This window comes from Hippocampus zosterae, chromosome 12 (genome assembly GCF_025434085.1).
Source record: "Hippocampus zosterae strain Florida chromosome 12, ASM2543408v3, whole genome shotgun sequence".
NCBI classification, from domain to species: domain Eukaryota; kingdom Metazoa; phylum Chordata; class Actinopteri; order Syngnathiformes; family Syngnathidae; genus Hippocampus; species Hippocampus zosterae.
In genome coordinates, this window is record NC_067462.1 from 10857644 (window position 1) to 10871663 (window position 14020).

The window sequence follows — 14020 nt, forward strand, 5'->3', positions numbered from 1 at the left end:
TTACACTTCTTCTCAGTGAATCTTTGACCACAAACTGAAGTCTGAGGTACTGAATATTTTTCCCCGCTGTGGCGTTTTCATGTGTCAAGTTGGATTTGCCGTAAAACGTTTCGTCACGTTGAGAACATTTAATGTGTTTGTCAGTGTGAAGCTTTCATTTTTATTGACCGTATTTTCGATCGACGAGACAGTTCGCTCGTTCACGACTGCCTCCCTCAGGTGACCTGTCATTACCATTTATATTTTTCAGTATTGGGAAATACGTATGGAATAGTTTCCTTTTCTATGAGTATCCATCCATCAATTTTATAATCTGTGTATCCTCTCACAAGGTTTGTGGGCGTGTCGGAGCCTATCCCGGCTGTCTTCCGGCAGTAGGCGGGTACAACCTGAACTGGTTGCCAGCCAATCACAGGGCACACATAGGCAAACAATCAATCATTCACACTCACAATCACACTTTGAGACAATTTGAAGTGCCCAATCAACCTGCCATGCTAGTTTATGGAATGTAGGAGGAAACCGCAGTACCCGGAGAAAATCCATGCACATGGAGAGAACATGCAAAGTCCACACAGGAAGGCCGGAGCCGGGATCGTACATTCACCTCTGCACTGTGAGGCCAAAGTGCTAACCAGTTGACACGTCCATGTAAAGAATGTATGAATGCATGTATGTAGGTAGGCATGTATTCAACAAAAAACAACAACAACAAAAAACATACATGATTAATGTAGCTGGCTTGGGTTCAATTCTTAATGTAAATATTCATCTTTTTATTAAGTCAGCAAGTTAGAGCAATATGTTTCTCCTATTTGCAGCATTGCTTCTTTTGAGAATGACTTCCATATGAAAGTAAATGTTATTGCGTGAAATCCTAAACTGAATCCCAAATCAATCAGTGAGCCTTGAATGTAATTGAATGTTTGAAATCTTAAATCAATACACACAGCTCTAAGTGTGTTCTAACTTCCAGTTCAGTTCAAATAAGAACGTTCATTCTGTTCATAGTCAGTATAAGCACATAATATCACAAACAATATTCTGAATGTATATAAGGCGTATCACGTGTTATTAAAACATACAGCGGGCAAACATACAATTACAAAATAGTGTCACATACAGTAAAACATGAAAAGTACGAAACCCTTTAAATATGATTTTAGCTGCGCAGTGCACGTGGCAAGTTAAGTGGCACACAGAATAAATACAAGATGTAACAGAGACCTATCTAGATATTCTATAGGTGTCTGTGATACAAAATAATGTGTTTACGTTGTTAGATTGATTGAAGTGCGCATGCCATAAAACATACAAAGGAAATATAAAACTAGAGCATCAAATACAAAATAAACAAATAACACAACCCACTTTTGATTTTACCAGCAGGTGTGTCACCATTTGGCTACCGTAATGGAACGCGCCATGACAAACAAAATTTGGGACAAACGTCAAACTTCTTCTGAGACTTCACCTCAGTGAGCATCACCTATTAACTCCAAGTGAGTTTGGCTTTTTCTTTGTCTTATGGGTAGCAGAAATGAAAAAGAATGACTACAGAACCCGAAATTCGTAATTTAGTGTCACAAAAAACCTCCGTGCCAACTAAGTGGCAGCGCTTGCTCTCCAGCAGTCCCACGATATATCTGATGACGATGAAATGAGGGAGTAGTTGGATGTCTACAGGTAAAGATCTTTTCTTAAAGTGGTTTTCAGGTCTAGGTGATATTTCTCATCAGGATGACTCCGGTTGTGCTCAAAGATTGCTCTATTGACCTCCTTGTGGAGATCGAGCACATGTCTCCTCCTGTCAGAAGCACATAGAAAGTATTTGTTTAGCACTGGAAAATAAACAGAAGATTGAAGCAAAATCATGGAACCACCAAGTGCACTGCTCACAAAAAGTTCGGGATGATCAGCTTTCCGGTGAGATATTTGGATTGACCCTAAAATGCATTGCGATCGACCTTTTCAAGTTAACTTGATTTGCCCTGCTGTTAACTTTTCACTGTCCAACCATTCAATGGAAACACCTGATGTGAATTTCTCAATTTTTATGAGAACAGCAAGTTGGGTTAAAAAGTACTGAAACACTGAACAGCTGGAGGTAAGCATTCAAAAGATTAGAGAAGATCAAATTAAATTCAGTCGATTATTCAGTGTTCACCCTCATATTAGCAGTTTAAGATTCGTGAATTCAGCGAGTCGCTAACATTTTAAAATCTATCCACTGTGATTTGCTCACCTATTCACTATTTTTGTGCTCGGGCCAAAGTGTTACTTATGCACTATTTTGTGGCATCTTGGGGCCAAGGAATGATGCTAAAGTGAGTTGAGGAGTTTCATATTGGCAAAAGTAGTGCTTTGCCACCATCCGGTGGTATCTTTTTGGGCAAGAGGTGGCAATTAGTAATGGATTTTTGCTATTCACGGCGGGGCCGCAGCTTGTCATCAGTGGGTTGCAACAGTGATGCAGAGAATACTGGAAGAGCCACAGAAAGGCATCGAAGTGGGTGTCTTTGGAATTGAATGGTCCATTCATGAATCTAATAGAGGTACATTTTGTCATTCGCTTCCTTGTAGCAGGTTGTGCAAAAAGCACTGAAACTGTTGCGCATGTGCACTGACAAGTTTCAACTTGGTAAAATGACATTCAGCCGGGAAGGTTATAGTCAATTTCGTAAAATGTCACCCGATTGCCCCAATTTTTTGTGAGTAGCGCGGATGTCGCCGTACCTTTCCCGGCTCTTTCCGAAGGTATCGGTCAAAGCCTTGAGGTAAATGGAGCGGTGTTGAGCTTGCTGTAGTTGATGTTCTGCAGTCCAGCAGTGACTCCAGAGCACATCAGCATCTGATGGGATACAGTCGGGCGTCAACTGTCCACCACCAGCATCCGTCTCCAGGTTCTGATCCAAGTTGTTCTCTCTGACACAGGATTGGACCGCTGGTAAACTATAGCTCTGGATGAAGAACAGCTTTGGTTTGCCAACCAGTCCTGAACACGCATCGCCGGTGAAAAGACGGCAGACATCTTTGAGACGGAGCCCTTCGCTGCACGTGTCCGTGGCCAGGAGCTGAGTGCCGGTACCGCGGCTGATGATGCAGCAAACAAAGCCATCGCCTTGGTGATCCTGACTTCCTCGGAAGACCCCTCTGAGCTTTGAAACGGTCTCGACCAGGCCAAGCCATTTGTACAGTGTCACGTTGAAGTGGAGCGATTGAAACATGCGCGCCAGCATCTCTAAGAAAAAATGTCACATGAAGTCAAACTATACAGGGAAGGGGTAGATTTGATTTTTCCGAGCATTAGTTTTAGGATAAAGGTGTGTGCCGCATACAGACACCCCTGCTCTAAATTCAACATAAGTCTACATGTGAATTGTGGTATGTTTATATACACAGATATAACAATCCTCACAGACATATATTCTTTACCCTCTGCAAAGAAAGACTAAGATGCCTAACTGGGTAATTGTAACCATCTCCTTGAAACAAAATAAATGTTTAATCGGATCATCGTATTATTTCAATATACAGTACCTGTACATAACAAATTGATGGATTAGTAGTTCTGTTGTATAAAGCCCAACAACATCATTTTCCAACATTTGCAATGTATACGTTAGGTCTTATTGTGAGTTCAAGGTGCTTGGTGTCTCACCTCCATCATTTCCCACGCAGTCTATGATGAGACACACTCCTCTGGGCTCACTCGTAAATGTGTACTGATTTGCTGGACTCTGGTACACACATGCAAGCAGAGACATGTTTGAAATTCACCAGGTTAAAATAGATTAACAAAAGGTGGACAAAGCCTTCGGCAACAACTCTTCATTAATTAATTAATATTCATGGACTGGAGTACACCTCTTAGGGCACTTGAATCATATTTGTCACCTTAAAAAGACTTTTAGACAGTTGCTTACAACTTCAGTCGGAATAGTTTGACAAGTGCACCACTACTTTTGTCGGTTAAGTCAAGTCAAGTTAGCTTTTATTGTCAAATATGCTCTATGTGGAACATACAGCACAGATGAAATTACTTTCCTCTCTCAACCACAGTGCAAACATGTCATTGTCTTAGTATGAATCTTACCTGGCAAGCATGATGCACACCTACTTCAGGTACGGGTAAATTTACTGAAATCAGATGTAAAGTACAAAGGGAAATCAACGTGGGGGGGGTTGGGGGAGTTATGAGCAGTACACTATTACTAATTTAAATGACGTTCTTAAAAATTTCCCAGCAGAGCATGTGAGAATGACTTCATTCAAATACTGTATGCGGGTTTTCAAAGTTTGATGCTCTCTCTCTCTCTCTCTCTCTCTCTCTCTCTCTCTCTCTCTCTCTCTCTCTCTCTCTCTCTCTCTCTCTCTCTCTCTCTCTCCATATATGTGTAAACTGGAAATGGGCACTTGGCCTTGCGTAACTCAATCTCTCAAGAATTATAGGTTAATGGACAACAGGGAAAAATACTGCACCACTCACCTGACATGTTGTACACCTTCAGTTTTTTGGCCAGGTCAACCCTGCCAACATGCATGAAACATTCCTCCAAAAAGTCCACTCTTTGCGGGGAAACCTTATCGAGGCGCTCTAGTTCTATAATCAGGTCCAGGAAGTTCTGCGAGAAAAATGTTCAGAAATGAGAAGTGAAAATGTTGACTTAAAAATGTTTGATGTGGCAACAACAAATGTCCCCGCCAACGCAGGAATGCACTGCGACATTGCTTTACCGTGGCAGTTTCCATTTTGTGACGTGGTAGCATGTTACCCAGCAGAAATTTCACACTGTTCACATCTTCGCTGGCCATGTCCTCACTGATATCAGCCATCAGTACTCTGGAGCAGGGACGACATGAGGAACACATTTGTCAGATACAATTAAACTGTTAAAGAGAATCTATTTTATTTATTTCTTTTGCCATTTCAAGCCACTTTACCATTAAAAAATAACAATTAAAAAAAATCACACATTTAATGCATGCTGAGTTTCAAGTTTCACACCATCACTACAACTTTCTTTTCTGAATAAGAATCATCTTTATTGGCCAAGTATGTCAAGTTTTCGGGAACACACATTGGTTTATTAAATCTAAAATTTATGTAAATTAGGCATGGGCCAATTACCAATTTGGCTGTTTCCAATGGTTTTAAAAAGTCAAGGTTTCGATAACTGTTAATACACCGGTAGTCACCGCAGTCACCGGTGAGCTATTCTTGATGAGCTATTCTTTTCTTTTAGTGGGAGAAGTGGGGGGTCGAAGCAAGGCAGAATGATTAGCTGCTTGCAGAGTTGACTTCAGAGCGCCTCTTTCAAGTTACTTGTCTCAAAATTAACTTTTTTTCCTCCTCAGCTAGCAGAAGCACAGAGGAGGAGGAGAGAGAGGGAGTGAGACAGAAGAGACAGTGCAAACATGGATGCCTTTTCGCTCTGTAGAAAAAAAAGGGACTAGTGGGTACTATTGAGACCCAAAGAAAACATGAGTAGTGTACACAAACTTTGTAACAGTAGTACAAAAGAATGACATTTCGGGTCACACTAAGAAATGTTTATAGTGAAATAATGACATCTAGGAAACGTTTGTTGCTCTCAAACAGGTCAACTTTGAATGGTTAAATCACAAAAGAACTGTTTTCAACTGTGAAGAAAAAATGATAATGCATTTTATGTAGATGATTTCTCACCTGAATCTGGGCAGAACCTGCCTGGATCTCAAAGCTCTCTCCACCTCATCCCTGCTGGACCCAAAAACCCGCCTAAGGATGTCATACCTTCTCAAATGCAGCATGAGCTCAGCCAAAAAAAGACTTCCTGCGTGATAACTCATTACTTTGGATTCAAGCGTGTTCTTCAAACGGGCTACTGTATTATCCATGTCCAACGCCTCACACAAGTAGAAAACCTTCAAGCGTTCATGACTGACGAGAGACTCTGAGATTTGATGAATAGCACGACGCATTTCTGTATCAGAGAGAGCCATCGGTGCAGGAAGTCGATCGAAGCATTGAGTTTGATGATAAACATCCAGTAGTCCTGGGAACTAATCAACAAAATATCGATATGATTGGTTTAAAAAAGTTCCAAAAATATAGCTTGGAATATGAAACTATCAGCCAGAGAGACACTTACTTCGGAAGTTGTTGCGTCAGTGTGCGTCATGAGCGAAGAATTTCCGGACACGATTTGTGAAACCTTTAAAAAAAATCCTGTGTGAGATTACGACTCGCAACTTGTCGACATACTCATTTGGCGTGAAGTTGTGGCTCTTTTTAGTACAAATGGGTTATACACTGCAAAGAATGACGTAATTATAACTAGAGAGAGAGAGAGAAAGAGAAAGTGGGAGGGGGTCTATCTGAGGCGGGTTTCCGTGGAAAAGTGCATAATTTTAAAACAGGATGAAGACGTGTATATCGGTTTTTTTTGTTTTGTTTTTTTAATATAATCTGCTTGCAGGCTTGTCGTGCTGTTCACAACATACTCCTCGGCCCCAATATTTAACAGAGAAATTTTAATTACTGCTCCTATATCAACAAAGCGTCATCAAACAAGTAAGGATAATTATTTCGCATTTGGTGATAACTTTAAAGCCATTTGAACTATTTTTAAATCTGTCCTTTCAATGCAAAGTACTGCAGCCATACTCAAACTGCGTGCGTCATAACGAAATACCAGGATGCACGCGGAAGTCCATTTCCACCAACGACAATCACGTCAAGTTTTTTGCAACTAAAATATGTTTCGACCAAGCACTGTACAGTTATACACTTTTCTAGCTTGTTTAAAACTGACATGCAGTATAAATTCAAAAAAATCTCTAAATTTTTACGGATATTTGGATTCAATTTAGAGGTGTTTGTACACCCCCCAAATGGCTAGCAACAAGTATGAATCGTCTTGAATCATCATTGAGTCCACCGAATCAGGTCAAGAGACAACTTCGGCGTTCGTCCAAAATTGTTAATGCAATTTCCTGTTAATGCACGTAGAGGTGTCCAAAGGAGACCGGAACAAACCAAGTGGAGAAATGTTAAACATCTAGACTGCCTTTTATTTTACACAATATGTCTTCAAGAGCGTATCAAAGACGACCAAATCCTATGTTTAGACTTTGTGTTTACATATCGTCGGAATGGTGAGACCATACCCGCGACTCCAAGCATGCTTTGCAATGCTGTTTGTAAATAGTTGACACTCGCTACGGGTTGCTCTTTGTTCGTGTGACTGTGGTGTCTTAAAGATAACAGCAAAAAGAAAAATGATTAGACCATTGCAGATGAAAGGGCAGGAGGGATATAAAATGAGTACTTTGCTTCTCTCCTCTTTCATCTATAACTGCTTCAAACCCAAAGTGTATGCAGGAAAAGCGGTTAAGATTGCATGACTGCGTGTGTCTTATGTGTTGTATTATTTTGTTATTTTATGTTAAATGTTCTGTAAAGCGCTTTGTCGCAGCTGAAGCTGTTGCGGAAGCGCTTGATCAATAAATATGTATTGCATTAAAGGTTGGCTTCCGTGAGGAAGTCAGTGTGTAGCGCGATTGTGCGTGAGTTGTATCCATATAATGTATGTACATATGAATGATACTCATGCATTTATTTTTTGTGCAAGGACACCCGTCGTAAATAAAACATTTTAGCAAGTCCGGGTTCAAACAACAACGTCATCAAACTATCGTAGACACAGTACACAGGAAGTCCACGAACCTGTTTTCTGAATTTGGCGTTCTGCATAAAGCGGGCTGTCTTCTCAGTGAGGACAAAAAGCGTACTTCGTGGACTTTACGCGAGATAGCAATTATATTGATTAAACGCGCAAACCACGTCTGCTGTGGCTTCTGCTACTTCAGAAATGCGTCGTGATCTTGAGGCCGTGCGGTCCGACGGTCATGAACGCCTCAACACCTCCCACACCTTTTTTAACAATCTTTATTGAACAGGTCAAGATACAATTCTCAGTAAACAGAAAACAAAACGAACCCTTGCTAAACAGGCAAGCACCACTTCCGCTCAGCTCGACCAATGGCACCACTTCTGCTCAGCTAGACCAATCGCGTGGCGCGTTGCTTGAAGCGTAGTCGCAGTGCACTCACACTGACACGCACAGACTGGAGACTCTGCGGTCGGTCTTACACTGGCGTACGCGTGAAACGAGCTTCTCGACCGGGTGACCGCCCTCGCCAAACACCACCACTGTTTCTCCTTCCCCGAGGGCGCAGCCACCGTAACGGACGTCACTACAGGTGTGTGTCTCATGAGTTGCTGGATAAGAAGGAAAACATTTATACTAGGCGCTGACTTGACGCGTTACCGTGATGGTTGTGCGGGGTTGAAGGCTACCTGAGGCGGTTTTAGTACGCAGCGTCCAAAGTGTTAACAGTCGGGTGGAGCAGACGTACACGATGGACGGAAAGCAGCGGGTGGTCTCCGGCATGGTCACGACCGAGGACGGAGGACGTCCGTACGGGCCAAGCTAAAGAGCCGAGCTAAGGTTAGCTAGCGGCAGCGGGGCTCGGGAGGTTTTCGTGGCGGTGAGTGCGGTTAGCGACGTGGGTTGGAAGTTATTGACACAAGCACAGGAAAAAGACGCGCTTTAATGTTTAAACGGGTAATATGAGTACAATGGTCTTGGTAACACAAGGCGGTGTTGTTCCGCAGACGTTACGTGCAGTTTTTTTGTGCCACGGTGGCACAGGTCATTTGTCGGACACTTCATTAGGTACACCCCCCTCTGCTGTATGTCAAGCAGCCTTTTCAAAATCCAGTGATGATCACGTAAAAACGTCCCAATCAAACAGTGTTGCGTGTCCGTGTGTTTGCAGAGCTTCTGCATAAAATCTCATGCAGGTGGACTGAATGTTAATGTTGTTATGCCTGCCGTGTTTTTCGGGTTGAATGATTGAGAGCCACTGAGAAGAAAAAAAAATCCAACTACTTTATAAATTATCAAGCATATTGTAGTCGTTTTACTTAAAGTCACGATCTTACGAGTTGTAATTTTGTAATACAGCAGTGAAAGTCAAATTGCAGGGTCGCATTGTAAATGAATAATATGAGAAAAAAATATATTGGGGAAAAAAAATCCTCATGTAATTTTTCCAGAAAAAAATATATAGAGAAAACAATTTTAATCAAATGAATGTAAAGTATGATGAGGAAAAAAATAATTTATTTAAAAAGTGAAAAATTAATCAGTAAATGATGTAATTTTACAAGAATAAATAGCAATAAATTTACAATATCACAGGGCTAGAACTAAAGAGTCGCAATTTTTTGAGAACATAGTTTTAATATTATTAAGGTTAAAATGTAATATTATGAGGAAAGGTTCTAAAGGGATGAGGGAAACTTCAATTGAAACCAATTAATAATGAGGTTAAAGATTTTAAGATAAGATATCCTTTATTTGTCCCACACTGGGGAAATTTACAGCCTCCAGCAGCAAGAATGTAGGTAGAAAGAAGAAAAAACAAACAAAAAGGGAGGACGACAGAGAGACATGGTTGAAGTCCCAAGACGAAAAGAAAACTGATATACGCTGCTGGAGAGGCAGCCACTCAGGGGGCGCCATCATTAAAAAAAAAAAAACTTTAGTTGATGCGAGGAAAGTTTTTACCATTGATATTTGAGTCTAATTTAAATTTGTGAGCAATTTAGTCCCTTTAAATACTCTGAGGAAGTATGTTTACATTTTACAAGAATGTAGTCCAAATGTTTACCACAACTAAATTGTAATACTGTGAAACATAAATATGTTTTGTCCTAAAAGAAAATGTTGTAAAAAGGGTCAACAACAAAATACGTGAAAAGGTACATTTTAAAGTAATATCTGTTCAATGTTTGCCATTCAACAAAGCAAAAGTGAAATGAACTTAGTGTCTTGTTATATGAAAAATAAAGTGGAAATAATAAGTTGTAACACTGTAATGCAGATGTCAGCACTCATTTATTATTCAATAAATGACATTTGTATTATTACAATGTATTTTTTCACAAAGTGGTGTTCATGGATTGTACACCTTTAGGAAGTAAATGGGGCAGTTTGATGTTTTCACAGAGTTGCCTTGGAGAATGAATCATCTAATTAATGAGGAGTGAAGCTGATCAAAACTGCCCTACTGTGCACGGATGCCTACTAACTAAAGAGCTGCTGCTTTTCAATCACCACATTCTACCTATGTGGTTGATTGGAAAACAGGAACGTAATTGATTAGCATTTGACTGGTTGTTTGGTTCTCAAAGTGCTTAAAGCTAACAACCCTCAAACCTGTAATGCATTGTATTAATTCCCCCTCATCTTTGTATAGGCGAGTTGCTTCAATTAATGCATCAGTGGCAAAAATGCAGAACTGATGCCACGCCATCTGCTGCTTATCCTCAATTATCATCCTCCTCCTACTCCTCCTCTCTTTCACTTGTCTCTGTGGCTGTGTGTTTTGGGACTATCACGAGGACGGCAGGCAATTTTAGAGCCGAAACTCCCAATTACCCGTTTAATCTGTCTCTCCATGTCTTCTCCCGTTCAGTGACAAATGGCACCTGTCCATAGCAAGCCTTTTGAAAATGAATTGTGAGGCTGTTTACGGTGAGGTTTCAAAACTAAATCTTCCCTTTGTTGATAGTGATGAAAGCGCTTCACATTAAACGCGCATGCCGCATAAAACAAGATCACTGCCGTTTACGGGTTCTGGTTGAGAACGCAGTAAAAAGTAAAAGCCTCTTTTACAAAAGACATCCTGCACAATTGCTGCAACCGGAGTCATCTTTTATCTTCTTTTTCCTTTTATGCGGATGCCGTGGAAGCGGTATATGCCGCAACTGTTTGCTTTGCTACAGTAGCACAACATACCACAGTCAGATTACAGTGAACCCTTTTTGACATTGAGGGTATCGTTCCCGACCCACCCGAAATAGATGGAAACCCACCACACAAAGGGGTTTGGGCCTGTCTGAAATGCTGATTTCTTAAAAAAAAAAATATATATATTTTTTAAGGCCAATGTCAATTTCACTTTTTGGCAGATTAAAATTCTGACGTCCGATTAATCGGCCAAGTAATAAAACAAATACATAAGGAATAAAATAACTTTTTTCCTTTAGCGCTTCCCTAAAACTTAGTTTGTTACAAAAATGTGGCAAAAAATAGCAGGTTTTAAAATTGGTAATGTTGTCCAATTAATTAATAGACTAATTCATTAATAATCAGGATAAATTGATTTTGCTATTTTATCCTGCTGATATTATGAAAGAGCGTCTTAAATTGATTGTATATGTGGCAGCAAGTCGCTTTTAATTCTCAAGAATATTGAATGTTGGGATTGAAATGTAGAACAATAAGCTATCTTAGATACATTTAAAAAAAATTTAAGTATGACAAACCCCGGCTCTGTTCACAAAAAAATTGCACTTCGCAAATTTTAAACAAATTGGTACACCGGAACAAAAAAAAACACTAATACCTTATTCCTTCACCCCTCGAAAGGCTGGTCGCATCGTTGCAGCCTCTTATTCTTTCAGTCATTCATTCATTCATTCATTCATTCATTCATTCATTCATTCTTTAAAAAAATATATATTTTTTTTGCCTTGGCACCCAAATTGGTCTGCGTCTAAAGCTCTGTATAAATTACAGCACCCGACAACCCTGAGCCAGCTGAGGAGTTTTGTAAAATGAATGGCCCAATAGTTGACTGAATCAATAGCGTACAACGGTACAAATGTGTAACACAGGTGTGACAGAAGCATGACTGATTTAACTGAAACAATGTCCCGGTAGCTCCAAAGTCCATTGGCTCCCTCCCTTCAAGGCGACGAGCTTACCCAAAGGATCAAAGCTGTAATTAGCTCAACATGGATTAGCTGCGGGGACTGTTTTCCACTACGCTCGCTCGCCCCCATGGACTCAGAGGATCGCACAGGCTTCAAGCCCACTGACGTTCGTTCCTCTTTTCCCCCATTGGAAGAAAGTCAAATGAGATAATTTTTTTAATGCTTTTCCTGAGAGCTTTCAGATAAAAGGCTCCTCGACTTCATATGCACTTTACCTGTCAAACGCTTTTTTATTTGAATGTGTCACAGTTTGCATTTATTTGCCTTTTCTCCCTGTGCCTCGAAATGTGTTCTTGGTGCTCTTAAAAGCCATAGTGGAATCATTTTAGGCGGGTTGCGTGCACAGGCTTGACAGTCGGCTGGATGTGACTCACTGCCTTTGCCACGTATCATGTCAAACTGCGTGTTGGCTGCCATTGCAATCTGCACAGCAGCAGCCTTTCTTTAATTATCTTTCTGTCGGGAGGCCCAGCACCGAACCATCAAATACTCCACAGAAACTGCACAGTTGATCGATACCTATGACTACATCAACGAGAGCATTCCAAAAGCGCATATCCGAGGCTGAGAGCAAACAGTTCATGACCGTCTGGTCCCAAAGTCCTTGGTTGCAGCAAGGGCTGTATGGTAGAAAGAAAAAATGTACTTTTAAAGTAACCTATTAATGGTACAGTGGGATCTGTCAAATGCATTCTCTCTAACTCGATGTAGTTCCGATTTCAAAACAAAATTTCTTCTTCTAAGTTGAATTTGTGATTCAGCAGATATCAAGCATTAATTTTTTTTTCCAAAATCTTGTTCTTATATAAAAAAAAGGCCATACAAATGTAGAATTAAGTTAACCAGTCCTATCAGTAACATAAAAATAATAAAAGCACAGAGTCTTTATTTCAAAGCACTCAATCTTAACTTTAATAACTCTGTTGATTCCAAAGATCTTCACCCGTTTTGCTGGGATTTTGCATGACCTCCGTGTGCTTGCATATTTTTATTATTATTTATTATTTTTTGCCAGGTATTTCCAAAAATTTGAATATTTTGTTTAAAGGAAGACTCCTCTAATTATCCCCCCCCCCCAAAAAAAAAATAGGACACACACCTTGAAGGAAGTTTTATTTTGAAAATTCAGTACATTTGCATGTGCCTCTGTCAAAATGCTCATCTTCGTCACCTGATGCAAGGACAAAGTAAACCCAACAGTTGAGTTAAAAAAACAACAACACAAGCTTCTTAGAAAATTGGAACAGACCAAATAATGAGGCAGAAGAAGAGCCTGCAACTTCCAAGAAAAATAAAGCCGTATTTCAGAGACAAGATCAGCAGTCCTACTTAAAGTACAGATTCATTGCCAGTTGACTTGCACGCACCAAACCCTTTCTGCGTAATATGCCGTGACAGGCTCGCAAATGAGGCAATGAAGCAATCGCAACTGCTTCAGCGCATGGAGCTTAAGCATTACAAGACGATCCAACGAAATTTTCTGAAAGAAAACAATATTCCAGCGTGGGAGTGGCATGTTAATTACCACAGCTACATTCAGTCTTATGGTGAGATGCGTATTTCATCATTTGGTTTTATTTCTTTTATTTGTCAAAACAAGCCTCAACTTGAAACGTGTCCCTGGTGCAAAAAAGGTAGAACACAGTTGTTTGTGAAAATAGATGGATGGATGTTCTCTTTGGAATCCTAAAAGGTCTTTTCACTTTTAAATGATCATATCCTTCAAAGATATTAAGTTATTCGTAAAATGTGTAACAATAAAAGCTCTGTCTTAACTTCCTGCAGGTATAGTCTCGTTTTCCCGCATTCTCTTTCTCTTAACCATCCATCTTAAAGCTGCTTTTTCTATCCAAGTGAGTGTTGCCAAAAAGGCAATGGAGAAGTAAAACGCACCCACAATTGATCATTTGAGGCACGGGATATTTGATGTCACACGTCCTCCACATAGCTCTCGGCAACCATTTTTAACGTGACTGGGTGGTCAGTGTTAGGTAACATCATCAGGCCTCATCCACCCCACCCCACGCTGGTCGGCTCTCTTTGCTGGTCACGACTCCCTGTCAGTCCAAAGTTGAACAGTCGCCAAATCCCGGGCGATCAATGAAGCCTTTGATTTAGCGCCAGTTATTTGATGTTGAGATGGAATTGGAAATACGCGGAAGGAAAGCGTAGGAGAGAACACTGGAG

At 40.4% G+C, this 14020-nt stretch overlaps 2 protein-coding genes across 5 annotated transcripts in view; one reads left to right on the forward strand and one right to left on the reverse strand.

Moving 5' to 3' along the window:
• Positions 1 to 752: 752 nt before the first annotated feature.
• LOC127611137 (CASP8 and FADD-like apoptosis regulator) lies at positions 753 to 7922 on the reverse strand. The gene is made up of 9 exons (XM_052081483.1): positions 7712 to 7922; positions 6135 to 6197; positions 5690 to 6045; positions 4738 to 4843; positions 4490 to 4625; positions 4097 to 4140; positions 3662 to 3740; positions 2737 to 3241; positions 753 to 1807 (listed from the first exon to the last, which is right to left on the reverse strand). Exons 1-9 carry the CDS (start codon positions 7736 to 7738, stop codon positions 1681 to 1683), a joined length of 1443 nt encoding a protein of 480 aa, XP_051937443.1. The 5' UTR covers positions 7739 to 7922; the 3' UTR covers positions 753 to 1680.
• LOC127611131 (protein FAM126B-like) overlaps positions 6981 to 14020 on the forward strand; it is a 31635-nt gene continuing 24595 nt past the window's right edge. For 3 of the 4 annotated variants that reach the window (XM_052081477.1, XM_052081475.1, XM_052081478.1), the window contains exon 1: positions 8080 to 8247. The gene's annotated coding sequence lies outside the window, so the exon portion shown is untranslated. Of the gene's footprint in view, positions 7141 to 8079; positions 8248 to 14020 lie in introns of those variants that run through there. The other variant, XM_052081476.1, reaches the window with a different exon arrangement.

Excerpts from the sequence above, each read along its gene's own strand:
- LOC127611137 (XM_052081483.1), bottom strand. The coding sequence starts at position 7,738 with ATGCAGAACGCCAAATTCAGAAAACAG. Across the intron at positions 6,046-6,134 it reads CTGACGCAACAACTTCCGAA|TTCCCAGGACTACTGGATGT; the intron begins GTAAGTGTCTCT and ends TTTGTTGATTAG. Across the intron at positions 1,808-2,736 it reads TTCGGAAAGAGCCGGGAAAG|GAGGAGACATGTGCTCGATC; the intron begins GTACGGCGACAT and ends TGCTTCTGACAG.